This window comes from Carassius carassius, chromosome 18 (assembly GCF_963082965.1).
Source record: "Carassius carassius chromosome 18, fCarCar2.1, whole genome shotgun sequence".
NCBI lineage: Eukaryota > Metazoa > Chordata > Actinopteri > Cypriniformes > Cyprinidae > Carassius > Carassius carassius.
In genome coordinates this window covers 6,878,453-6,905,446 of record NC_081772.1, presented here as the reverse complement: position 1 = coordinate 6,905,446, position 26,994 = coordinate 6,878,453, and the positions used below count along the sequence as shown (strand labels likewise).

Sequence of the window (26,994 nt, the reverse complement as noted above, 5' to 3'; positions counted from 1 at the left end):
TGAACTAAACTGTTTCTGAATGATTCGGAATGAAAAATTAAATTTACTTAGGTGGGGATAGAAAGTGTATAAATTTAAAGTTTCATTTTTTAAATATATAAAAAAGAATCTGTGCATGTTATATCTCAGTTAAAAAAAAAAATATGACTTGGTAATATGTTAAAAAGCAAATCCCCTGTTTTGTAAGTGGTCATGTGACAGTGGCGGGGATGGACTGCTTTTAGAGCCAGTCACTAGCTCAGTGATAAGAAGATCATTTACACATGGATTGTTTACTACTATTTTAATTGTTCACCCAAAATCTGTTATTATTTACTCACCCTCATTTAAATTTAATTTAAATCACACATTTAAATTCTTTGAAAGATTTTGAGGAAGCAGATGATTTGAAAATAACATGAAGGTAAGTAAACAATGACAGAATTTTTTATTTTTCAACTGTTTTTAACATGAAAAATAACATTCTTCACCATTAAGACAGTATAGCCAAATGCAAGAGTCCTTTGGTCCATTGTGAGCAAGTATATGTGCCATCAGTTTGCTATAAAAAAATATCTGTTAACATTAACTGTGCATACATTTAGCCTATATCTTATAGATTCTTGGAACGAATGGGTCCTGTCCCAGTCCTATTCATTACTCACAGCACACACTTTGATAATGTGTGTGGAAATCATCAGGGTTGGAAGTCACAATGGCACTAATCTCTGCGCAGGATTCTTAAAAGAGCCTTGCTGTGAGTAATGTGGATTGAGTGAGCTATTTCCAGCGCTTGGTGCAGTAAAACCTCACCCTGACTCACTGTGGAGGACACATCCTTTAGGAGGACATTAATATTTTACCAGCATTATAGCTCACAAAAAATGTCCTCAGATCTTCCCTCTATAGTGGTCTCACAGTAATACACTTTAAAACTTCACAACGACAAGGAAACATCCAAGCAACTGTTCACATTTTCAATGGGCCTCTTGGTTCCCTTAAAATGTTTGTCAAGGTTAAATATGGATGTTCATATTTTAATGCACTTGATAATATTTACTACAGCACGATATAATTATTATAATAAAAAATGATGATGATGATGATGATTATTACTACTACTACTACTACTACTAAATGAAATATTAAAAGTACTAAAAACAAAAAAATATTATTTTGTAATATTTCAATGTAAAAACAAAAACAAGTATTAAAAAACAACAATAATAACAGTAATAATTATTATTATATTATAACTATACACACAGTATTGAAATACCATGATAAAGTCCATATGTCAGCTTGGAAGTTTTAAACATGTATAACGCGCTCCTATGTATGTAAACATTAGGTGTTACTCATCTCTAGGCACCAGTATGATGGAACCAATATTCTCTAGTCTATTAGAGCACTTTTATAATCACTGTGGTGCTAATCCATGCAGCAGCTGCATCCTAATAGACACTCTCTAGCCTCTGATTACATAAATCAGAGCCTAGAGCTTTTTGGTCATCTTTCCAATTCTAACAGGGTTTGATTTGATTTGATTTACAGAGGTTCAATGGTAGGCAGCTGTGGCATGTAATGCATGTTGTAAGAATATAATATGGAAAATATTCACCCACATATGGAATAGGCCACAATTTAATTGTAGGTGAAAACAAACAGCTATAATATTGCTATTTTCAGAATGGTTTACTACCAATCATACTATTTCTGCATTATGCAGAACAATGAACATTTGAACAAAAAGTTTTTATACCAAAATGCTATAGTAGATGTCAGTGAATGCAATATATGCACATGTATATACATTTACCGGTACATAAATTTGGCAAACACTTTGATTCAAAGTGACTTACATTATGTTCAACTACGTAGCATATATTGCATTTGTAAAAAAAATTGTAGGCAGTAAAAAAATAAAATAATTAATTAATACTTCTTTCAGCAAAGATGCATTCAATTGATCAAAACAAACAGTAAAGACATTTATCATAAAAAAAAAATCGAATGAATGAATAAATGCTATTCTTTTGAAGTTTCTATTCTACTAATCCTAAAAAAAAATGCATCACAGTTTCTACAAAAATATTAAGCACAACAACATTTTCAACGTTGATAATATGTTTCTTAAGCACCAAATCAGCATATTAGAATAATCTCTGGAGGATCATGTACAACTGAAGACTGGAGTAATGATGTAACAAAATTCAGCCTTGCCATCGAAGTAATACATTTCACAAAAAGAAAAAAATATAATAATATTGAACATAGTTATTTTAAATTCTATTTTTGATAAAATTTAATTTAAAAAAACGTGTCGACTTTTTGGTGTTAAATGATATATTATAATTAATATTATTGAAATATTATTAATATTACAATATAATTAATCATGTTTGTATATGTTTTGTATAGCCTCATTTGCCATCTTCAATTTAATGTTTCACTCTGCTGATATGCAATGCATTCTGGGACTACCTTCAATGCCGCATTCAGTATGTGATGCTGGCCAAAATTAGGTATCATGTTTATGCTCTCTACCTTTTGGAACAGCCTTTGTGTGCGATGTTGTCTAGGCAAACAAGCCACTAGGTTTTGGAAGATTTTACGTATTCCATAGTCACAGGATTGTTATGAACTGTCGTTGACACTTAGAAAAGCTTGCAGACGACAGGCGAGAGGTATGAGCATTATGTAATGGAGCTGATCAGGAGAATGCTTGGAGAGAGGACACTACGATTACATAAGCATGTGTAGTGAGTGGGAGGTTTTCAACCCCCTTGGCAAAAACATTGAGCGCAGCACTGAGTTAAGGTACAGCGGAGAGGTCATGCACTCGTCATGCACAGTTAATGCTAATAGATCCTTATTCAAGTATTTAACCTTGACAGTCTGCAAAACAAGAGCCACAGCATCACGTATCAGCGCTAGCCAGGACAATAAAAGAGTGACACTGGAATGTTAATGGCTCACTTGAGGATAGCATTAGCCTGTTTTTTTCTGTGTCCCTGCACTCTATAAACGTCATTCAAGAGGGTAGATGTCTGATATTTCTGCAGTGCTACATTACTGGGCTACAGTTGCGGCCATTCGGTGAACTTTAGCCTTGCATGCTGGAGGTTGCGGTTGTTAGTCTTACACACACACACACACACACTGGAACAGCTATAGTGCTTCGGCCTGAGGAAAGGAATTCATGCAGAACAAAAGGCCATACTTGTAACTCCACTTAAAATTGATATGACCATATAAAGCAGAACTCATGACCAGTGAGCGATTACATAACCCCAACGAAACCAGAGCTGCTCTAAACTCTTCTAGATTCGTCTGTCTTTTGTCAAGGGTCCTTAGTGACATCATACAGGAAACTGTACAGTCAGGACTCGGTTTTTGTGCATGTTCCACAGGTGGTACTGTACATTTTAAATCATTGTTTCATTTCAGTAACGTCTCTGGTAGCCAGTTGGATATGGTGCTGGTGCCTTCACCTAGCTGTGTCGTTGCTATTCAGAACTGAATGCAAAATGCCTTTCGAATTCCAGTTGAATTCCTCAATTTGAATTTAGGTGACAAACAGAATACCATTCTGACAGTCCTTTAAAATTTTATTTGGTTTACCATTATTAAAAGCATCTCAGTTTAATACATTGTATAATAATTTAATTTTATCATTTAATTTTAATATTTAATTTTAAATGTAAATTCAGAGTCAATATTTGTTTTCTAACTAAAGATTTGTTTTCTGACTAAATATTTGTTGGGCACTGAGCACTGTTTTAACTGCAGTTCGTATAGTTGAATTTAATATTTATTTGACATCATTAATGACATCAAAACACTATATGCTCTGCAAACAGCACATCTGAAGGATAAATCTCACTTCCCTGTCGCAGAGAACCTTTCTCCATGTTTGCCATGCTAACAACTCAAGTGGCAGCTTGTAAGTGAAACACTATGTGAATCATGTCTTGGTTTGTGTGTGTGACATTTCCAAAGTGGAGATCAATTGTATTGATGCAGGGTGAGCTCAAGGCAGAGAAACAGAAAAGTCTATGATGGATAGTCATGACGTACCGCCAGCTGACGTCGGTAATTCCGTCAGCAAATGCCACCGCAATAGCAATATGAAAATAGTAGAACAGTCTCTTATGTAAAAATCTCTTATATAGTATATAATGAGAGGAAAATGGCAAATAAAATAAATGCTACAATTCATCCAGAAATTAAATTATGTCATCAGTTACTCATCCTTGTTGTAATAAAGTGACAAAAGAAGATATTTTGAAGTATTTTGGTAACCAAAAATTTTCAGTTTCCATTGACTTCCCACTGAAAAAAAGAATAATTTTTATTGTTATTATAATTATTATTAAGAAATAGTTCACTAAAAAAAATAATTCTGTCATTTACTGGCTCTCGTGTTATGGCAAAAATTCAAAAGAAAATATTGTACATTTTTGGTAACCAAACAGTTTTGGTTCCTATTGACTTCCATTTTACAGTTGCTGAGACTGTCTGGTAGTTCACCCAAAAATGAAATCATTTACTCACCCTCATGTTGTGACAACATGACAAATGAAGATATCTTGAAAAACAATATCTGTTTGGCTCTGTTGTAAAAACAAAGTTAATAAGAACTGAAACTTTTTGGTTACCAACAATCTTCAAAATATCTTATTTTGTGTTCTGCAGAAGAGAGAAAGTCATACAGGTTAGGAATGGAATGAGGTTGAGTAAATGATGACAAAATGTTCATTTTTGGGTGGACTGTCCCTTTAACCTGACAAGGAAATAGCTTGAAGTTTGAACATTTGGCTGTCAAAACAAAATAATTAGAAAGGAAGACAGTTGGTTTTAGAGTTGACATAAGAGTTATGCTGCATAATTCACACTGCATCAGCTCTCTGCGTGGGCTCCAGACTGCCTAATTTTGCAAAATCTGTAAGATTGCTTTCCTATTCTTAGGGAGCTAATACCGCCATATGTCTTTAAATAGACCCTATGCATCACCTGGGCCTTTCATTCATGGGGTTAATATAATCACATCCTACTAAATTGATTCAGCAGCTCAGATGCACAAGCAGTCTCATCCAGAGGTGCCAAACACAATCAAACATTTTGACAGGGCTGTGAATCACGCCTGAAGGCAACGGCACAGTGCTGATGCTCCTTTAGAACAATTTGATCTCCCTTGATCAATCAGCAAAGTGAGGGCAGTCGACAGTGGTCCACATCCAGGCCAGAGGGGAGAGCGGGAGAAACGAGAATAGCAACAGTCTATTCTGACTCGCTGTCATCTGTCATTAAGCTTCATGAATCTGGAGCATTTCATTGCTCTCCGGATGTTTGCCAAATCCAATCAGGGATGCTGAATACTCTGCGCTGAAGGGATTGCAGGGTCACAGGGGGCTACAGCCAAGCAACAGCCGGCTATTGGGGAGAATGTTTAAAATGCAATCATCTAATACACAAGTAAAATATAAGGTTAGAATTTTAATTCCTGCTAAGATAAATCAGGTGACATTATGGCATCAGACTATAATAGCATCCATGCCTTTTTAGCAAGCCCTTGTGGTTTCCTTGTGGAGCTTAGTTTTCCATTACATGCCCACTTTATAATATAAAAATAATAATTCAAGCTAAAGTGCAGTGTAGGTTATACAAATGGGCCAGAGGGTCCCGTTACACCCATTAGTTTAAAATTGTCCTGTTCCAATCAGTGACAGATTCATTAAATGACATTCAGTTGAGTAACTATCAGACAGCTTCTGCATCCAACGACCATGTGCTCTGTCTTCAATTCAAGAGGAAGGAGAGAAAGGTCTTTATCAAGAGTAAACAGGTCAGCAATTAATGCAAGTTGGCCAGTACAGGAGATGCAATCATGCTCTGTTAATCAGTTAATATTTCATGGCATTTGTAGGGGAAATAGTCAAATATCCAGAGCAGTATTATCAGCACAATTAGCTGCCTAATTAAGCATATGTTCCCTCCTTCATGAGAGGGAGTTTGTTTTGTAATAGACACTGCAAATCAGCTTTTAGTTGATGATCATGAAGTAATGTGGCTAAATAACTGTTTGGCTCACAGCTTTGCTCAGATATAAAATACTACATTTATTTGACCTGCAGCAAAACTGTTTTCCCACATTTGTGGACTGCCATATTTTGACCAATTTTATTAACAAATACCTGAATAGTAAAAAAAAAAAAAAAAAAAAAAAAAAATATATATATATATATATATATATTGGGACCAGGACTGGTACATCATAAATAAAAGAATCATAAATTGTTTATTATTACATCATAATAAAAAAGCTGCATGACACCCACAGTGTCATAGTGTAACTGAAACTTGATTCGGGCTACGTTAAGCAAAAGCACTGAAGCAACACAACCTTGCCCCAAACCAAACAAACAGTGTGGTACAACAAAGTATCTCATTATGGATCACTGAATTCACCTTAACAACAATAACTTTGAACACTGTTACTTGTTACGTAAGGATTTTAACCACATGTGTCATGCCAAGTCAGGTTTAAGTTAATGCGAAGCAAGAGGATACTTTTCAAGGTTTACTGTGTGTGTTTGCATTAGTGGAGTCATTCATGAGTAAAAGACTGAACACTTGTTCTGTTTCACGAGGAACCCTTCTGGAGCTTGTGACTCAATGGAGCGAGTCGTGAGCCACCTTTTACAGAGTCCTTCTATCAGATGATCTAATCTGTCTGAGAGTAGCTGTCAGGACTGATCAGTGTGAGAACTGTGTATGTGCCTGTGTGTTCAGATTTCTTTTTTTCTGTGTGTGTGATGCAGTCCAGTGCAGGCCAGAGAGGCAGACAGACCTGGCAGAGCTCAGCATATCACATGATTGGTGTTCTTAAAACTATTCGAAGAAGGTCTGGGCTACTTTTTCAGCTGGAGGTCAAATATGCTGAGTTTCCTGTTCCAAGTGATGTAACATTCAGGAGAATGTCAGCAGAAAATTATTTTCTAAATGCCTTGATCAAAAAATAAATGAAAAATGGATCAGAGTCTAAGCTTTACAATGCATGTAGCAACTTTGATTAACCCCAAAGTACTGCCAAATTATTTGCTGATAAATGAAAAAAAAAAACATAATTGACAATATATATATATTATATAAACTTGAGTGAGGCATTAACTCAAATTTAAAACAACAATTTCAAAACTGTAAAGGGCTAAGAGAAGGGCTACCATGGTTCCAAATGCTGTAACTTTTGATTACTTAATGATCTCACCACAAAATTTTATTCAAATAAAGCACACATGTTGGGGTACATCACCAAAAAGATTTCTTCTCCTACCTTATTTCTTTCATGAGATACTGAACATCAAATAAGAATGATATGAAAAATTTCCCTTGACCACACAAATGTTTCATACTGTACATGTTAACACCTATTTCTCAGCATAAGAATGTTCAAGTGCAGATTTTTTTTCCCCATAAAAATATAGAAAAAATTATATCAGACGCTACCTACCTTTTTACTCTCCTTGCTACGGTCTTGGAGTTATGAGTCATTGTTTTTGTGTATGGCCCTCAGAAAATAACAGTTTTTAATATTCCTTCAGGGAGTCGTAAGCTAAACAAAAAGGCTTGTTTTGTTACAAAATACTGTAACTTTTGGATTCTTTATGCTATCACCATAAAATTTGAAACAGATAAAGCTAACATGCTGGGGAATATCATCACTAAAGAATTTTCCTCCTAACACATTTCTGTCCTGAGATATTTAATGTCAAATAAGACAGATATGAAAATTTCTCGAGCGCACAAATTTTTCTTTCATTTTTATCAGCTATTTCTCAACAAGAAAATGTCCAAATTAAATAATTTTTCCACTGAAAGTACAGAAAGGTTTCTATCAAACCAACCTTTTGACTCTCCTTGCTACAGTCCTCGAGTTATGAGTCATTATTTTTGTGTATGTCACTCAGCAAAAATGGCTTAGGGGGGAAATTATATTAGTGTCAACAAATCATTTATGGATATGTTTTATTTATGTATTACATAATCATAAAGTGATCTTCTGGTGAAACATCAGACTTCTATCTAGTGGTGTATTCCAGACTTCTCCAATCATTTAGTCTGCATAAATTCCACCCCTTTCTTATAATCGACTCAAGGCTCGCATTCAACTGATCAGTAGAACCAAGTCCCCGCCCACCTTTTTTTTTTTCAACAGTCCATTTCACTCTGATGCACATCACAATATGGAAGAAATTATCTGACACTAAGTATGTTATATCGCCACACTAAAGCCAAGCTAAATGCTTGTGGGCTAAATCTTCAAAGGAATAGTTCACCAAAAAAGAAAAATTCTGTCATCATATTATTTTAACACATTTATCTTCTGCCATGAAACACAGAATAAATGAGATGTTAGTCAGAATGCTTACACTTCTCCTTTCCATATAATAAATGGGAATGGGAACTTCACTGCTCTCAAATGACAAAATATAGCACACAACCTGTATAGATTACTTTGGTAATGGTAATATTTAGGTAATATTTTTGGACCCATTCTCATTTTATTTTTATTGCTTGGAAATGTGTTCTGAAAAGTGTTCTAACATTTAGTTTTGTTTAACAAAAGAAAATCATATGGGTTTGGAAAGACAGGAGAGTGAATTTTATATTTATTTATTTATTTTAATTTTCCCCATGTTTTATCACCAAGTTGCAGCTCATTAAAAACTACTATAAAAGCTTCTACTTTGATCATATTATCAATCATGTGTCTGTGTGTCAATGCTGAACTGAAGCTATGGGAAAAAATATAGTATTTCAGGGGATTCATCTGCATTTTGTCAATATGTTGCCATAGGCAATCATAAGCAAATAAAACCAGTCACCAAACCACAAATATGCTTTCACATGAAGGATGTGAAAGATACTCCCTTGCCTCTAGGTGTAAAGAGAAAGCAGTGTCGATGAGAGCCCACAAGCTGAATTTCACACCTGAAGTGGCCTAAATGGATAATTGGGTTGGAGAGGCCTAATTCACAATCATGTAATGCAGGTCTAGGGATCCACTTTTCCACTACAGCATTCCAGCATAACATCCAATCAAACTGCTTTTGCTCCTATGTATTCATGGTGTATTTACTGTGCTAAAAATCATTTCAAACTGACTTAAGGAGAAAATTATTGTTTCTTTTAATGTTCTTCTCATTTTATTTTCTTGCTTTTAAACTTCAACTGTGCATTTATAAGCTGAATACTGGAAGAAAGAGTGATTGAAATCTTTTTAGCATCCTGTTTGGAAACAATCATAATTTTGCGATTTCATTTGGTGCTACTAGTGGCGCTGAACTGCCAACACACTTTTTTAAAAAGTGACTTGCAAATTAAGTGCTGATGAGATGAAACAAAATGGGAGTAGTTTTATTTAACCTTACCTTGCCCTCATGGTCTTCAAATACTGATTGGTCCACGTTGCAGGCGAAAAGGGACATGGGGAGATCATTGAAGTCGGTGATTTGTTGGAAACTGTCTCCCAGTGAGGACTCTCCCATGGTGGACTGGAGGACTACCAGTTCTTCCCCTCCTAGGAGGTAAACCCGCTGGAGGAATGGAGCGCTTCTCATGTTGGCAAATAAATGCTCTCCCTTCATGGCTGTAAATGGTACACAACAACAAAATGGGAGATATTTTCTAATATCAGCAATTGCTTCCATGATACATTGAACACTTTTGCTGTTCACAATCATAATTGTTTGTCAAGCTCCAAATATGCCAAAGAAAAAAAAAGCTATGTTAAGTATCAAAAAAAGTTTTTCCATACGATTTTTAAATTTTATGAAGCCACAAGACATCTTCAGACTACAGTATACTGTAAGCCATTATTAACTTATAATCAAACAAACATCATGGTGTCAAACATCAAAATTCCTTTAACAGCATTTAACAGAATAGTTCACCCAAAATTTTTAATTCTGTCATTATTTACTCACCCTCATGTCGTTCCAAGCCCTTAAGACTTTTGTTAATCGTTTAAACACAAATGAAGGTATTTTAATGAAACCTAAGAGGTTTCTGTTGCCCCACTGAATATCCAAGTTAGCTAAACTTCAAGATTCAAAAAACCCATAAAGACATCATAAAACAAATCCATACGAACAAAATGCTTTAGTTAAAGTCTAGTGAAGAGATACAATTGCTTTATATGATGAATTGATTTATTTATTTATTTTTCTTTGGCATGGGAAACAGGAGCATAGGAAATTATTCTAATTCACTAAAAGAATAATGAATATGATTCACCTCTTTGTAGTTATATATATATATATATATATATATATATATATATATATAAACACATGTTGTATCACAAACAAGTCATTTATGACCTTATATGAAAGGTCAGAGCAAGAGCTGTTTAGAGTATTTTTACTATACACCCAGACAAGAAACAGGGCAAAAGCTTGTCCTCAGGACAGGTGAAACGGAACTGGAACAGTTACCTCCCAGAACCCTACCGAGCAGATGTTTACCCCTGGCCCTTGTAACTAATGCTCCACCAAAATATTAGGTTATGGGCTTAAAGCAGAGCCAGTCTCTTGTCAACCCACACAAACAACAAAGTCAAGTGGGGAACAGCTTGCACCCATTTCCACAGAGCTTTTCCACCTGCCCTTTCTTCCCATGATCCACCCTGACAAGCTTGGTCCACGGGCAAAGCTAGCACTGTCGCCGGTGTCATATGCATTGTTAAATCTCCCTCAGCTATTTTGGGATCAATAGCACATCACCAGCCACACATACACGCTCTTCAACACACACACGCGCGCTCTCACTTTCACTCAAGGCTATAGATAGAGGCTGGAGCTGTCTGGTTCATTCTTGCCCTGTGTAAACGTGGCTAAATATAGAATGAGGACTAATGAAATGCAGAGATTGTGAGACACTTGATTAAAATGAAGACTTCCAGACAGAGACCTATTTCATTTACAATAACACAATGACCCTGTTATGAGATAAGGATGTGCATAAATTATACATGATCATAGACACACTATAAGTGCTCAGCTTTATTTACAGACTTACAGTGCCTTTAATTTTTGACTTTTTATTTATATATATTTTTTTATATGTATTATTAATCTCTTATAAACATATTGTTCCTGTCAAATAATATATCCCATCAAATTCTTTTTTATTTTTTTTATGGCCTAATTAAAACACATTTGACAAATATTATTTTGGCAGAACTGACATGTATCTAGAAATATGACTGTTGCTTCCGTATGGGCTCAACCTGGGCACCGGCAAAAATGACATTCTTAAAAAATGCACTAAACAAATATAAACAGACTGCTATAAACTGGCTGCTGTGTGCACAAAATGTTGTTTTATTAAACTTTTATTTTTAATAAGAAATGAACATGGGGACTCTGAGACCCGAATAGATCATGAAGGATAAAAAACAGTAATTAAATGTATTGCTTTTAAAAATTATTTACAGTGGAAATGCACTTACAGTTTATATTAAAGTCTACATGACCTTATTTGTTATAAGCAAAAGATTTTAAATGCCGTTATAATTGAGGGCTATTTAAAGCTATATTATTCTGTATTACATAATATATATTGCATTTTACTCTTTCAGTGCATAAAGGGCCAAATGAAAAGGTAAAGTGTCAATCACAGTCTACTGCAACCTGTTTGCTGCATCCCCCTTTGAGTCATCACTGGAGGAGCGGTCCCTCTGTCGTCATCACCTGACATTCACTTTCCTTCTCTTTGCTATAAGGGTTTATATTCGTCATTTCTCTCAATCTGACTAATATGATAAACCCGTATGGTAAACATGCCACATCAACCTGTAAGAGCAACTGTCATTACAGCACAATACTGGCAGCGTCTGTCAAGGTCATGGAGTGCACTTCAGAAACTAGGCTACTATTGCAAATTAAACAGCGTCATCAATTGACTTGCTTACTCGTTTTAGTCTTGTGCGGATGGTTATTACAACACATCTGTCTACCAATATAGACTTTCCAAGTTCTGAGTCCCCATAAACTCTTCTGTAAAAGTGATTTGTTTAAAAGTGACACGCATACAGGGTCAAAGAACTACAGAAAATATTCAATACTAATTATGTACTGTATAATACATACAGGTAGGCTACTATATATAGAATAATGTCTTGTATAGACTATTAAATCATCTCTCTCTCTCTCTCTCTCTCTCTCTCTCTCTCTCCCTCTCTCTCTCTTTCTCTCTCCTCTTCTATGCGATAATAAAAGCAGCAACACCTGTCAAAGCCTTGCTGTACAGATGCAGGATGATCTAATGGAGAAAGTCGACGTGGTTTTTCTGTACCTGTGCGGGATGTGGCAGTCCGGTGTGCGTATCTTCTGCGCGGTGGCTTTGTCTCCCTTTCTTGCCTTTGTGAATCAAGCACGCATTCCAGCTGCGATTCACTAATCTCCTGACGTTACTGCAGACAGCTTGATTCACCAATGACCGCTTCCCGGCATCCGAACGATGTTTGCTCAACCCACTAATGACATACAGCGCGCCGAGCGCGGGGGGGATTCAGGGACCAATAGCGTTCTCCTAAAAGCGAATATGCAAATTGTTGAAGTTACGTCAGAGATTTCGCCCGCTGGATGTTGCGGCGCTGTTACACATTCAGCAGGTTGTTTTTAGTAAATGTGGTGCAGGGCAAAGCAGAGATTTCTCGAAATAATGTCTGTCAGACTCGAAGACACGTGAATAGTGTGGTGAGTTGATGTAATTAAAACAAATAAATGCGATTAGACACCTTGGGTGAGATAGTGTTTAATATAAAAGGGGAAAAGGAAACCTATTAATAGCCTATAATAAAAGAAAAAAAGGAAACCATTATAAAAGAAAGAGTCTAAACTGGTTTGCTGGTCTGCGCTGGTCTCCCAGTCTGATCAGACTGGTATGAGGTCACCAACATTACATTATTAAAGTGTTATTTTTAATTGTAATAACATTTCACAATAATACTGTTGATTAGGACACGAAACCAGCTGCAAACCTTTTATTTATATTTTTTGCAGAGGCTTCTTTTATATTTTTTTTATTATTTAGCAGTCAAATCTTTACATAATGTAATGATTAAAATCTATGAAAGCTCAATTATGTGACTAAATGCATATTACGTAGTCTATATTATATTATTTTAAAGTCTGGTCAGTTGAACAAGGTGAGCTGACATCACCAGTTAACCCTGTTAACTATGAAGGGTTAAATCGCATGTCATATCATCATACAAATGACCCTCATTATGTGATAAGGGATGTTTCTGTGTAAAAATATAAAGGGTTCACAATGATCATCTCTAAGATGCAAAAAGTGTGTGTGTTTTTGTGTGTGTGTTAGTATTTGTGTCAATGGATATTAAATGACATATTATAAGAAGAATCAGGAATGTCAGATTAAAGGCACTCTCACTAATGTTTCATTTTGTTACATCACACCACTTTGGAGACTAGTATCCATGTTTATCACTGGCCTTCTGCTAAACATCTCTGGAATTTTGTGCTTGAGGAGTCTTTGATTTTGCAAAGTAGGCCATGCTCCTGGATCCAACATCCTAAATGGTCCTGGAAAAACAATCCTATCCAATCAGATTTCAAGGTTAGGCTATGTTTGTTTGACAGGAAGGAATGTCATTCCAAGACCAACAAAAGATGATGCCTGCTTAGCAAAATCACAGTCACATGGTTGTTAAGTAGATTGAATATAAAGAAGGAAACTTCTGCAGCAAAATGTTCTTTATTGAAAGACAATTAAACTTGTTATTTATTGAAATACACATTGCAAAGCAGCACAAAGGGTTTACTTTTTCCAAATGTTTACAATACCAGTGATTAATTCAATCAAGTACATCTTCATATTGAATTAATGTAAACATTCTATTTGACTTAAAAATTAAAGATGCTTGCATCCAAGCATATAAAATTACTCCATGTAACTTATGTCTTGAAATATTATGTAATATTATCCAAAAATGAGTGTACACAGATGCAGTAAAGAACTTACAGACTACAAGACAGATGTGTTTATACAAACAATCCTTTTCACCACTGCAGAAAAAGAAGCACAGTGTTTATACACATAATAATGTGTTTACATATTTCTGCTTCACAAAATAGAACCTCCTCTTAGTTATATTGTCTATAAACTTCGTCTTTACTTTGTCCATTTCATGCACAAGATGTTTAGCTGTAATATATGACTGCAGTGGTATTAGGCAACACATTTTGTTTATTTCATACATCTTGATAATGATTGAGTCTCTCAGTCCAGGAAAGGAATTTCCACAACCTCATGCTTTCAGATATATATCATCTCTATTATTCCATTAGTTATTCAAGAGGTTGACCCAACAAAACTGTATATTAAAGCTAATATCCGAAATTACCTTTAGCATTGATTTTCTGGTTTCCTTTAGAGTTATATACTGTAGTATTTGCCTGTGTCCAGGTCACTGTTTAACATTCACCATGATGCTTCAAACCTCTGAAGCTCGGCTCAGGATATGCGGTTGATCTCTACAACTCTTATGTCAAGGCCGTCAACAAAGCTCTAAAGCAGTAGCACAGCCCTCTGAACATGAGCACCTTATCTATGCTTGTATCTGACTGTACAGGGCCTGTCTGGCTGCTGGGTTCCCACCAAATACAGAGGACTCTAACCAGATACATATATTTATATAGTCCGCATAAATAGAATATACAACACTAGTAAGTATGTAAAATATAATATATAAACTCAGATTGCATCTGCAAACAAATAATTCAATAGTCTAAGCTATGTCATTTTTAGTTTGATCCAAATATCTATTTACTATATCTAATATAATCCTGCTCAAATGTTTGGGGTTGTTAAGATATTTTAAATGTTTTTGAAAGACGTCTCTTGGTTTTATTTGATAAATAATGTAATAATGTATATAATGTAATGTAATAAAAGAATATAATGTAGATACACGGATACATTTTTCAGGACTTTTGATGAATATAAAGTTCAAAAGAACAGCATACGTGTGACTCTGGACCACAAAACAAGTCTTAAGTGTCAATTTTTCAAAATTGAAATGTATACATAATATATATAAGCTTTCCGTTGATGTATGGTTAATTAGGATCATACAATATTTGGCCGAGATACAGCTATTTGAAAATCTGGAATCTGAGGGTGGAAAAAAAAATCGAAATACTGAGAAAATCGCCATTGAAGTTGTCCAAATGAAGTTCTTAGCAATGCATATTACTAACTAAAAATTTATATAATATACCCCAGCAACTTAAGACTGGTTTTGTGGTCCAGGGATTTAAAAAAAAAAAAAATATATATATATATATATATATATATATATATATGATCAATTTAATGCATCCTTGATGAATAAAAGTATTAAAATCCTTAAAATTAATTATTAAATTATTATTTACCAATTTTTTATATTTTATAAAAAAAATTTGGATTGTTCTGCCTGGGTTTAATAACAAAGATTTAAAAGAATAAAAATATTTATCAATTTATTAAGCATTTATCAAGTTGCTGTAAAAAAAAACTGCCTCCAAAAGTATACATTTATGACAAATTAAATAAATGAATGCATGATTCATATCTAGAATAGATCCACGTTCCTCATATGAACTTAGTCGTTGGTGGGCGAAATTTACAAAGCTATTTTTGGTCCAGTCTGAGAAATGCAAGGGTAAAAAGCAGGACGCTGCTTAAGCATTAGATTGGGCTGTTGTTGGGTAAATACTGCCATAGGAACACATCTGGAAATTATTAACCTAATGCCTACTTTGATGTTGTCTCTTTTAAGGCTTATTTACCATTCTCCATTGGACGTTACTCTTTCTCAGGCCACTAACCGGGTTCCGTACTGGATCCAGCAGGATGAATTCAAACTTGTAGCAGATGAGGCTCACAAACATATGCAATTTCATAACGACGTACCACCTGTTGACACAATAAGTTACAAGTGCTTGTTGTTGTTTCTTTCATTTTCATGTCCTTTTTCTCATTAAGAACATTTTCTAGATTCAAACTCATTGTGCTGAATTGCTCATCACTTCACAAGCCAGCTTGAATAGCACTATGTGTATTAGTATTCTGATGGAATATTGCATGCTGTCTAGCTGCCATTGCACCCTCCCTCGGGTGCTGCCGAACACTGGGAAAACTGTAATTTAAATCGCAGGTAGGAAAGCAAAATGTGAATGAACATCTTGTTTTGCGTTCAAATTCCAGATGCTTTCATAGCCACCGTGGCCTTATTTGGAGACGGATAGGGGAATATCAGGTAAATTGAAGTGAAAGAATAAGGAATAATGAGAGGCAATAAAGGGAGGGCGAGAGATGCAAGTCATGTTTCTTTAAATAATCAGCTCAAATAACCTTGAGGGCCGTGACTCATTCAGGTGCACTGTGTTAGTGACGCAAGTAGCCAATCTCCTAAAATTATCAAAATCAGATTGGATTGAGTGAGGGAAAATGAAATACATGGGTTTGCCACACTCAATGTACTAATTTATGACAGCATCCAGCCAAGAGATCTATACCAGCCGGAGTAATCATTACAAATACACCTCATGACAATGTGACATTTGAATGCAGGACATTGGTAGGTGTGGATTGAATATTTCAGTGGCATTTGAAATTATTCTAGAGAGAATGTCAAAGTCCACACTCACATATGTTTATATAATGGAGAATAATATATATATATATATATATATATATAATTCATTATTTGTATACATTTTTGATTTATTCATTATTAATTTTTTATCATGAAATTATTATTAACCCTTTGGTGCTGCTCACGTGGGGGTCAGAAATGAAAACATTTTAATGAACTGAATGTATTTTATTTATTTGTATTTTAGTTTGGTAATGTTTTTTTTTATTTTTAAGCATTTATATTTTTAAGAGATTTTATGGTACTAAATTATATTTATGGAATAACCTGTTAACCACTTTTTGAGCATAGACCTGAAAATGAAATTTCCAAACTTAAACTGTCATGAATCTTGATTTTTATAAAGAAGAAGTGGAAGTTAATTATGCAAAAGTTAAAAGTGTGAAACTCAAAACAGTTATAGAAATTTGTTTATTATTATAAAAAAAATACAAAAATACTATTATTTAATTTTTACTACTATTTGTTTTCCAAAACATGTTTTAAGTGCTTGAAAGCCTAACCATAAATCTAAGTATCAAAGTTGAAAATTATCTTTTAGTAAGAATTTGTTTGCCAAGTGTTTCCACTAGATGAAATTCACTTCCTATTCATTTCCATTGTGTTGTTCACATAGAAAATGCCAAAACCTTTACAAAGTTCTATACCCTTGCGAGAAAAACAAAACAATTTTTTTAAAATGACCAAACAGAAGCAGAGGGTTAAAAACAAACCTTCATCCCCTTTTTCTCTATATTACTCAACCTCTGTCTTACTTCTGTTTTTCCCTCTCATATATTCCCAGACTGATAAATGTAGATGCATCTGTTCTGGAGGGTTTTGAAAGGTCACTGGTCTGTGCCTATATATGCTTTTGATCGTCCTGTGCAGCTGGGAAATTCTGCCAGTCTTTATAAAGTTCTATTAATGTCATTCTGACCCCAGCCGAACACTCCCCAGGGCCTTCATGATTTCATAGGGGCCCAAAGGGCTGAGACATTAGGGCCAAGGATGCTCAGCACGACATAAAAGCAGAGCCTTGAATCTATATCAACATGGCAGTATACCAGGAATGGAGCCATAGTGCACACTATCAATAATGTAGCTAAATGATTTACAAGTATCACCACAAATTCAAATCACACCAGAGCTGGTAACAGCTATAACCTTTTTTTGTGCCAGTCTCATTGTAAAAAACCTAAGGGAACTGACATTCTCAGCAATAGAGCCAAAGAGAAAAGATGGGCTAGTGCAGCTTGTGGCATTTGCTATAGGCCAAGTTCAATCCATAGTGTTCCTGCTACAGGCCAAAGACCAAACCACCAAACATTGCTAGAGGGCAAAAATGCCCCCTGAATCACCAAAGGAGCTTCCAAATCTCAAACTTTTCTTTAAAAAAAAGAAAAAAGAAAAAAAAAAGGATTTTCTTTTTTATAATGCTCAAAATGGAAGATGCAGTCCCGCTTACAGTTAAAAGAGCCAATTTCCTTTATCATATCACCTGTTTGTTTATCTTAACCACAAGAGCATTAGCTGAACCGGGCAGCACAAAGCCTTTTTTTTGCCAGATTTAACCTAGAGTAGCTTTTGACAAGTGTAATAAAATTCCTGTTGGATTTTATTGCTAAATACAATTTTACTGCTTACTTAAACATAATCTTGCCTTTTTATATATTTTTATATATTTATATATTTTTCCCTACTGGAAAAAGAAACTAAAATGCAACCGGGTCAGGTGTGCATGGTTTTAAAACCCAAACATCTTTATGAATGATGTAACAAGTTCAGTTGTGTTATTTAAGCAAAGTTTAGTAAAGTTTGAAACCAGCTGTCCAGTGAAAAAGAAACAAAATGCACAAAGAAAAAATATAAAATGTAAAAATGAAGTTTTGCCAATTTTGTGAATTAAAATAACTCAATAAATCATTTTACATTTTACTTTCAATTATTGTGTTGCAACATGTTGCATTCTACAGTATTAATAGCATTTATCAAGTACAAATTATATATATATATATATATATATATATATATATATATCCAATTATAGCATTTATAATTTATATTCAGTTTCTTGGAATACTTTCATTGAATGTTATTATTTTTTGAGTGTACATGATGATACTTTGTATAAACACAAAGAGTTTTTCTAACCTTCCTGGGCACTGAGTTTTCACCCTCCAAATGCCACAAGCCCCTCCAAGTCGACATACTTTTCTAAATCTGCCTTTTCCCATCGTTCCTGTGGGAAGGAAAGTTTCATTAAAAATAATCTCAGGCGTGGGCCAGTCCAGAATATACCATTTAAGCCTGTCTTCTAGCACTCTAAGATTTAATTTAATAAGACATATTTACAGTAATTTCTAAATAACTCTCTATGCAATGTCCATCTGTTCACTAATGTGGCTTTATTGTGGGCATAAATAAATAATTGCTCTTGAGTTGCATCAACAAACCTAGAAGTCTTTTGAACTGGTCGAAAAGTCCAACCTTCCAAGGTTCCCATAGATTCAAAACAATTAGTATATAGATTTCTGATGTAAAAGACAACTGAATGTCCATTTAGTTAAGCAACCATATCTATTCACTGTGTAAAAATATTTAGATTCCATTAAGGAAAAAGTGGAGAAAATGACCCTTGAATTGAACACACATTTAAGTGCATTTCCACTGTAAAGAAAAGAGTTGATTTGAAACTAAATATATCTTTTGCTAAAAACAGTATTAAAAGCCTTTAGATGTAGGTCTAACCCAGTATCTGTGAGCTGTACTATTTCCTTGACATTAGTAGACAGAAGTGTAATGGAATCTCTATAGGTGTTTAACTGTCAGGCCTTCCTTGAACACATACAGACCTATTATTCCTGTTTTAATGGAGCACAGCTGGAGTTTTCAAGCACATTGTGACCAGCACTCTACAGCTTGCCAGACAAAATGGAAGAAGGAAGTTTTATTGAAAGAAAATTCCAATAAAAGGGATGCCGATTCAATCATAGAGCAAAACAAACTGCGTTTAAAAAAAAAGAAAAAAGAAAAAGTACAGGAACATTTCATAAAGCACTATGCTTGCTGTAAAAAAGCATTTTTATGAGCATGTGTCTTGTGTCTATTTTATTTTGGTTTATAGAAGAATTTGTGTTAACCTCATCCTGTGGCTGAGGTCATTCAGAAAGGTGAAGTTACTCACAGGATTGAAATCTTCCGGGACTGGGAAATACTCAGGGTTTCGTTGAGCCCAGTAGGGAGACAACATCAGCATATCTCCTGGTGGAATAACATAATTCTGAAAAGCAGAAAACATGCATAGAGTTGTTTTAGCTGATAATTAAGCATGGCAATGTTTGCTTTGTAGCCTGTGTGAGTCAAAGAGCAGATCTCTATATATCTCTGTATAACTCTATACAGCCTGCACTTATGGACCTGTGCATAAAAACACTGATATAAAATGCATTGTGCGCGAGGCCTCGCTACTTTAAAAGTGATGGCTCCAGTGGCCCTTAGCCGAATGGCTTCCATGATACACCACTTCACATATGGCATGTGCTGTAAGTCAAATAGGGTCACCTTTGTCTTCTCCTCATCTTGAATGCAAAGCAAACACACAAGCACTACAGTCGTGGCCAAAAGTTTTGAGAATTACATAAATATTAGTTTTCAAAAAGTTTGCTGCTAAACTGCTTTTAGATCTTTGTTTCAGTTGTTTCTGTGATGTACTGAAATATAATTACAAGCAATTCATACGTTTCAAAGGTTTTTATCGACAATTACATGACATTTATGCAAAGAGTCAGTATTTGCAGTGTTGGCCCTTCTTTTTCAGGACCTCTGCAATTCGACTGGGCATGCTCTCAATCAACTTCTGGGCCAAATCCTGACTGATAGCAACCCATTCTTTCATAATCACTTCTTGGAGTTTGTCAGAATTAGTGGGTTTTTGTTTGTCCACCCACCTCTTGAGGATTGACCACAAGTTCTCAATGGGATTAAGATCTGGGGAGTTTCCAGGCCATGGACCCAAAATTTCAACATTCTGGTCCCCGAGCCACTTAGTTATCACTTTTGCCTTATGGCACGGTGCTCCATCGTGCTGGAAAATGCATTGTTCTTCACCAAACTGTTGTTGGATTGTTGGAAGAAGTTGCTGTTGGAGGGTGTTTTGGTACTATTCTTTATTCATGGGTGTGTTTTTGGGCAGAATTGTGAGTGAGCCCACTCCCTTGGATGAGAAGCAACCCCACACATGAATGGTGTCAGGATGCTTTACTGTTGGCATGACACAGGACTGATGGTAGCGCTCACCTTTTCTTCTCCGGACAAGCCTTTGTCCAGATGCCCCAAACAATCGGAAAGGGGCTTCATCGGAGAATATGACTTTGCCCCAGTCCTCAGCAGTCCATTCACTATACTTTCTGCAGAAGATCAATCTGTCCCTGATGTTTTTTTTGGAGAGAAGTGGCTTCTTTGCTGCCCTTCTTGACACCAGGCCATCTTCCAAAAGTCTTGGCCTCACTGTGCGTGCAGATGCGCTCACACCTGCCTGCTGCCATTCCTGAGCAAGCTCTGCACTGGTGGCACTCCGATCCCGCAGCTGAATCCTCTTTAGGAGACGATCCTGGCGCTTGCTGGACTTTCTTGGACGCCCTGAAGCCTTCTTTACAAGAATTGATCCTCTTTCCTTGAAGTTCTTGATGATCCTATAAATTGTTGATTTAGGTGCAATCTTAGTAGCCACAATATCCTTGCCTGTGAAGCCATTTTTATGCAACACAATGATGGCTGCACGCGTTTCTTTGCAGGTCACCATGGTTAACAATGGAAGAACAATGATTTCAAGCGTCACCCTCCTTTTAACATGTCAAGTCTGCCATTCTAACCCAATCAGCCTGACATAATGATCTCCAGCCTTGTGCTCCTCAACATTCTCACCTGAGTTAACAAGACGATTACTAACATTTGTATATATGAATGTGTATTCTTTTCCCCTACGAGAGTTTTGTATGTTGTTTTGTATGACGATTACTGAAATGATCTCAGCAGGTCCTTTAATGACAGCAATGAAATGCAGTGGAAAGGTTTTTTTGGGATTAAGTTAATTTTCATGGCAAAGAAGGACTATGCAATTCATCTGATCACTCTTCATAACATTCTGGAGTATATGCAAATTGCTATTATAAAAACTTAAGCAGCAACTTTTCCAATTTCCAATATTTATGTAATCTCAAAACTTTTGGCCACGACTGTAAGTGACTATCTTAGTGCTTGTGTGACTAAGTGACTGTATTTAACTGTCATGTGCTATGGTGTTGTGCATATAAAGGTGCGTAAATGCACCTCTTTGTGCAATATGAAAATCATGTTTTCTAGTGTATATGGGAAAATTTGTCATATACTTACAAAAATATTCTGTAAGGCTTGTTAAAGACAATGCATGACAGTTTGCTGTCCTCTAGTGGATCTTGGGGGAAGTTACAAATATAAGAAGCCTCACAATGCTGAATAAATATATATGTATTTACAAGTTGAAAACCAATGGTTTTGAGATATTGGTTTTACCTTGGTCTTGGTCTTGGTCTTGGCAGCATTGATCTGATCCATTGCAATCATATATGCTTTAGGATAGGCCAAAATAAAAGCAATGGCCCAAAATGTAATCTAGAATAAAGTTAAAATGTTAGTTCTCAGCAACATTATGTTCAATGTCAGATCTGAGTTAACACATAGAAAGATACAGTGTCAAAGCACTAAAATAAACCTCTCACTTACTGGTATAGCATTTGCCAGGGAAGCCCAAAGAAAAAGTAAATCATTGGTCCCAACATGTTTATAAATGTACACATTCAACAGACTAATAAGAAAGATTTAGTTCAGCATTAAACTCTATTCTATGTGTTTCAAGATCAACATCAGTAACAACAGTAATCTGGAGTTGTGTGGATTATTGTGATGTTTCTATCAGCTGACTGGACTCTCATTCTGACGGCACCCATTCACTGCAGAGGATCCATTAGTGATCAAGTGATGTACTGTAACACTGAATTTCTCAAAACGGGGGTTTCAAGATTTTATATTTTCACCTGATGCCCATAAAGTCAATCATTGTATTTATCATGAACATGTGGAGCAGTTTACATAGATTATTCCCTCCTGTTAGGAGTAATTGGTACAAACAATCATTTATTCCTGCAGTACTTCTATCTCTTAGCTAATTTTAGGAATATGGGGAGTAGGTGGAAGTAGGTAGTTGTTTGGTCTTGTGTTGTCCTGTTTTTTTTTTTTTTTACGTTATTTTTAATGTTTTGTAAATTGTATTTTTTTGTATGCTGGTCTATCTGTAAAATCAATTGCCATTAGGGGACATAAATAAATAAAGAAAGGAAAGAAAGAAAGAAAGAAAGAAAATTACCTATATTACATTTCTATTATTTTCACTGTAGAGGGTCTCCTGTGATTTGACAGTCATATTTCTCAGCGGAGAAATGAGCCATTGCTTTGAGTTTGCCAATTCCCTGAAGACACATAAGGTGCATCCTTTTACTCTTTGGCTATAGATGTTTTGAATGTATTTCAGAAGAAACTTATGCTGATATGCGAGGCTTTTACAGTAGTTGATTACTTTTCAAGTTATTTAAAATTATTCAGGAGACTAATTGTGTTTCATAATTGCAGCTTTCGGTAATATTGCAGCAGTAGCACTCACATACATCAAGAACATGTCTGCAAATCCTTCATCATATGTTGTGAACTTCTCTAGGAATTAGGAGAGCTGCATCGACCCATAAGTTGCTCATTACTGTTGGATAACACTCCTGAAAATAAGGAATGAAGTGTTTAATACAGTTTTCGAAAAATAAATGACTTAAAATTATCTAATTACATTACAAGATTTTTGTATTGCACTGCACTTCTTTATATTTGCTGAATGAAATCCAATATATATATATATATATATATATATATATATATATATATATATATATAAAATTTTTTTATATAATTTTGTGGTACAGATTTCAAAAATAGTGCCTGTTGTCCCTCAAACTTGACACACTTTCTTACAAAAAAAGATGTGGATTTCATAGCATTTTTGCTTTCGACAACCATATGTAAGGTGGGATTCAGTCCCTTAACAACAGAAAAACTGCCACAAAGAAGACATGATTCTTATCTTGGGTGTTTTACTACATCCAAACAATGACAGAAAATTACAGTATTTATAAATGTGTTCATTTTAAGTTCTTTTTAACATGAAATGGAACATTTGAATATATTTTTCCTGTCCATTGCAGACTGTAAGTTAAATGATACATTTTGAATACTTCTTGTAACTTTTGACATTTAACTCCTTTGGTTATTCTGATAAATCCATTCTAGCTGATACATTTGTGATTGTTGTACACTGTGAAAAGTTCAAATATTCTGAACTCAGCATTTTCAAATTAGGTAATATTAGGCCTTTTTTGCAAAGCTGAATTTTGTTATAGCTTAGTTATACTCAATATATCATAAGATTAATCCCCCCCATGCTTTCAGAGAACTGGCACAGCAGTGCCCAGGACAAAAAGTGTGTCAAAAAGAGCCATTGTGTGCGGCTTCTGTCCTAGTTGCATAAATTAGTGGTGCTGTGGTCTTCATACTCGGTTAGTATGGCACAGCTCAAAAACAAAACAAGTCAACATCAGCAACAGGGCTGCAGCGTAGCATCTGGATAATATTGTTGTAATTGCTAATGAAAGTATTGAAAGTATAAACAGCCAGCCATCACAAGCAATCAATCAACCAATCAATGAACAAGCAGCATGGTAAACAAAGATGTGTAGTTTACATATAAAGTCTAAAGGCAAATGTTCTTATATTATTTATTTTGATCATAGTAATAATAATGTGCTGGCTGCTAATTTTAAGAGAAACTATATAAAATATTTAACTATATTGGCAATATGTTAATTAAAAAAAATCTGCTCTAAAAATCTAATTATCACTTATAACACACTGCACTTTTACAATTTTTTTTTATTTTATTTTTTTTGGACAGTATGAGTGCAACCGGTTCATCAAAATTTGCAGGGGAGGAGATGGACTTCTGGACCCATGGCAGACCAACCCTGTATGATTTATGCCAAAACTGTTACCATCCTTTTCAATGACATTTTATATTTAATTGACATAACTAATGATCTGGGGGGAAATGTTACAATCCATGAAATCAGGTGTCAGTGTCACTTGCATAAACAAAAATATATATGCAAATCTTATATGAAAAAAATAATCTATATCCATATGCAAACCATCTAGACTATACAGTTATGATTCTTTATTCAAGTAATTTCACAATGGGTAAACTTACTCTGGCTCTGTCTTTCTGGATGAAATCCAAAGGTGCTTTGCCAAATTCGAAAGCAGCACCAAACCAAGGTATCCAGCTTTATACATGGAGGAGCATTGGGATGACTTATTTTGCCAAAGAGAAGATGAAAAGAAATAACCATAGTAGACACAGTCAAAATTAAAGTAATCCATTCCATCGCAACCTATCCAGTGATGCTCTGTGAGTCTTTGTCAAAAGATCCTGTTAACATATCTGATAACACTAATTCTCCTCTCTCCTATAAGATCGGATTCCTTCATTATAGGGAATGATCGGTAGCTACCTTGAAACGAAATCCTCCCACAACACAACTGACCCCTCCCACTATGAGCAACACCGTGTGACGTCATAATACTAACCCCTGCTATTCTAGCTTTAGCTCATCCTACCACTATGTTCTCATATATAATTAAATTAAATTAAATTAAATTAAATTAAATTAAATTAAATTAAATTAAGTTAAGTTAAGTTAAGTTAAATTAAATTAAATTAAATTAAATCGCTCGCTATACAATGTAAAAATCACTTGCAATACAATAAAATAGAAGATTTCTAATTACCAATATATTTAATATCAGTTATTAACGAAAACGAATTATCTATATGTATTAAAACAGATTTTGGATTAGATAAATTTGCTTTAACATGTATGAAACAGCAAATTTTCGAAGGACGCTAGCTGACGGCACACCTGTGACGCCACACTCCATCCGGGTCCTCCGCGCTTGAGCCATGACGTCACGGGGTCCAGGAATGGCGGCGCTGTCTGCAGAAAGAAGCAGCCCGAAGAGCACGAAACTTTATTCCTAACGTCACTCAGCGGCTACACGACCTCCATCGCTCCACCGACGGCCATATCATCCTCTTAAAGAGCCTGCGCGACAGCGGAACCCAGTCTCGACGTTGTTACAGCTGAATTTCGACGTCTCAGGCTATATTAGTTTGGTTGACTTTGCGAGGGCCAAAAGACAAGAGCACAGACAGCGACTAACGGTGCATATAAACAACAACAAGCGCCCCAAAACACCCTCTTTCGAGTCCGCCCATTTCACAGAAAGATCTTACTTGTGTTTGGCTAGTTTCTTGCCTTGCTCATACCCCGAAAGGCACGACACTGGCCTGATAAGGTGAAGCCACCAGCTGCGGGTTTGATGCCACGATGGAGAGTTTAACACTGAGCGATGTCGAGCAGAAATATTACTCTGAACTCTTCCTCTTCTGTGATGTGGATAACACCAAAAAAGTGGCTTCCAATGGCAAAGTTCTGGACCTCTTCCGGGCGGCCCAGCTCTCAAACGAAGTGGTCCATCAGGTATACTATACATCTGATTCAGTAATATGTGTATTAGTCAACAGATCTTTGTTGCTATGCTTATACACTAGTAAGTTGAACTGATGGCTTGGGTACATTGTTTCAGACATGCTAATAGCTCTAATGGATTATTGGGTGATGTCAAGAGTGTTTAGACTGTTCTGATGAATTAATATCATTGTTGGTGAGTTGCACAGACAAAGGGTGAGCATCTGTAGGGTTTAACTTTGTTTCCTGTTGTGCAAGTCTGTAGAATTATTAGTTGCGCCTGCTTCCTCTTAAATATCAGCATAAATAGTCATTTTCTGTTTTTGTCATGAGATTTATATACAGCTGGTGACCCATGAAAGGTGATTTTCTCACTTATCAAAGTATTAATGCCAGAAAGAAGGTTTGGTGTTATGCATAATGTTTGACCCTTTGTTGTGGAATGAGTCAAAACGGTCTAATTTATTAACTATATTTCCGTTTATAATATTTGACCTAAGTCTACACCTTTTGGAGACTCCAGACATGGTTGTTGGTTCTTAAAGTGTCATTGAGAGATGTTTGTTTCTTCACTGATGCTTGGTGCTGATTAACTCATCTGTTGCAATAGTTAGCACTGTTAGAGCATAACAAGTT

The 26,994-nt window shown here is 35.4% G+C and overlaps 2 protein-coding genes and 1 pseudogene across 6 annotated transcripts in view; 1 reads left to right on the top strand and 2 right to left on the bottom strand.

Annotated features, from left to right (window-relative positions):
- Positions 1-12,506, bottom strand: part of LOC132092228 (calcipressin-2-like) — a 60,632-nt gene extending 48,126 nt beyond the window's left edge. Inside the window, exons 1-2 of the mRNA XM_059498375.1 lie at positions 12,340-12,506; positions 9,414-9,631 (exon numbers count right to left, since the gene is read on the bottom strand). Coding sequence (XP_059354358.1) covers positions 9,414-9,629 — 216 coding nt within the window. The 5' untranslated portion in view covers positions 9,630-9,631; positions 12,340-12,506. The remainder of the gene's footprint in view (positions 1-9,413; positions 9,632-12,339) is intronic.
- A 1,977-nt stretch (positions 12,507-14,483) lies between these two features.
- On the bottom strand, positions 14,484-25,792 carry LOC132092837 (24-hydroxycholesterol 7-alpha-hydroxylase-like; annotated as a pseudogene).
- Positions 25,753-26,994, top strand: part of LOC132092225 (ralBP1-associated Eps domain-containing protein 1-like) — an 18,868-nt gene continuing 17,626 nt past the window's right edge. For 3 of the 5 annotated variants that reach the window (XM_059498372.1, XM_059498371.1, XM_059498370.1), the window contains exon 1: positions 25,754-26,370. In XM_059498372.1, coding sequence (XP_059354355.1) covers positions 26,218-26,370 — 153 coding nt within the window. In that variant the 5' untranslated portion in view covers positions 25,754-26,217. Of the gene's footprint in view, positions 26,371-26,994 lie in introns of all 5 variants that reach the window. The other 2 variants (XM_059498374.1, XM_059498373.1) reach the window with 1 other exon arrangement.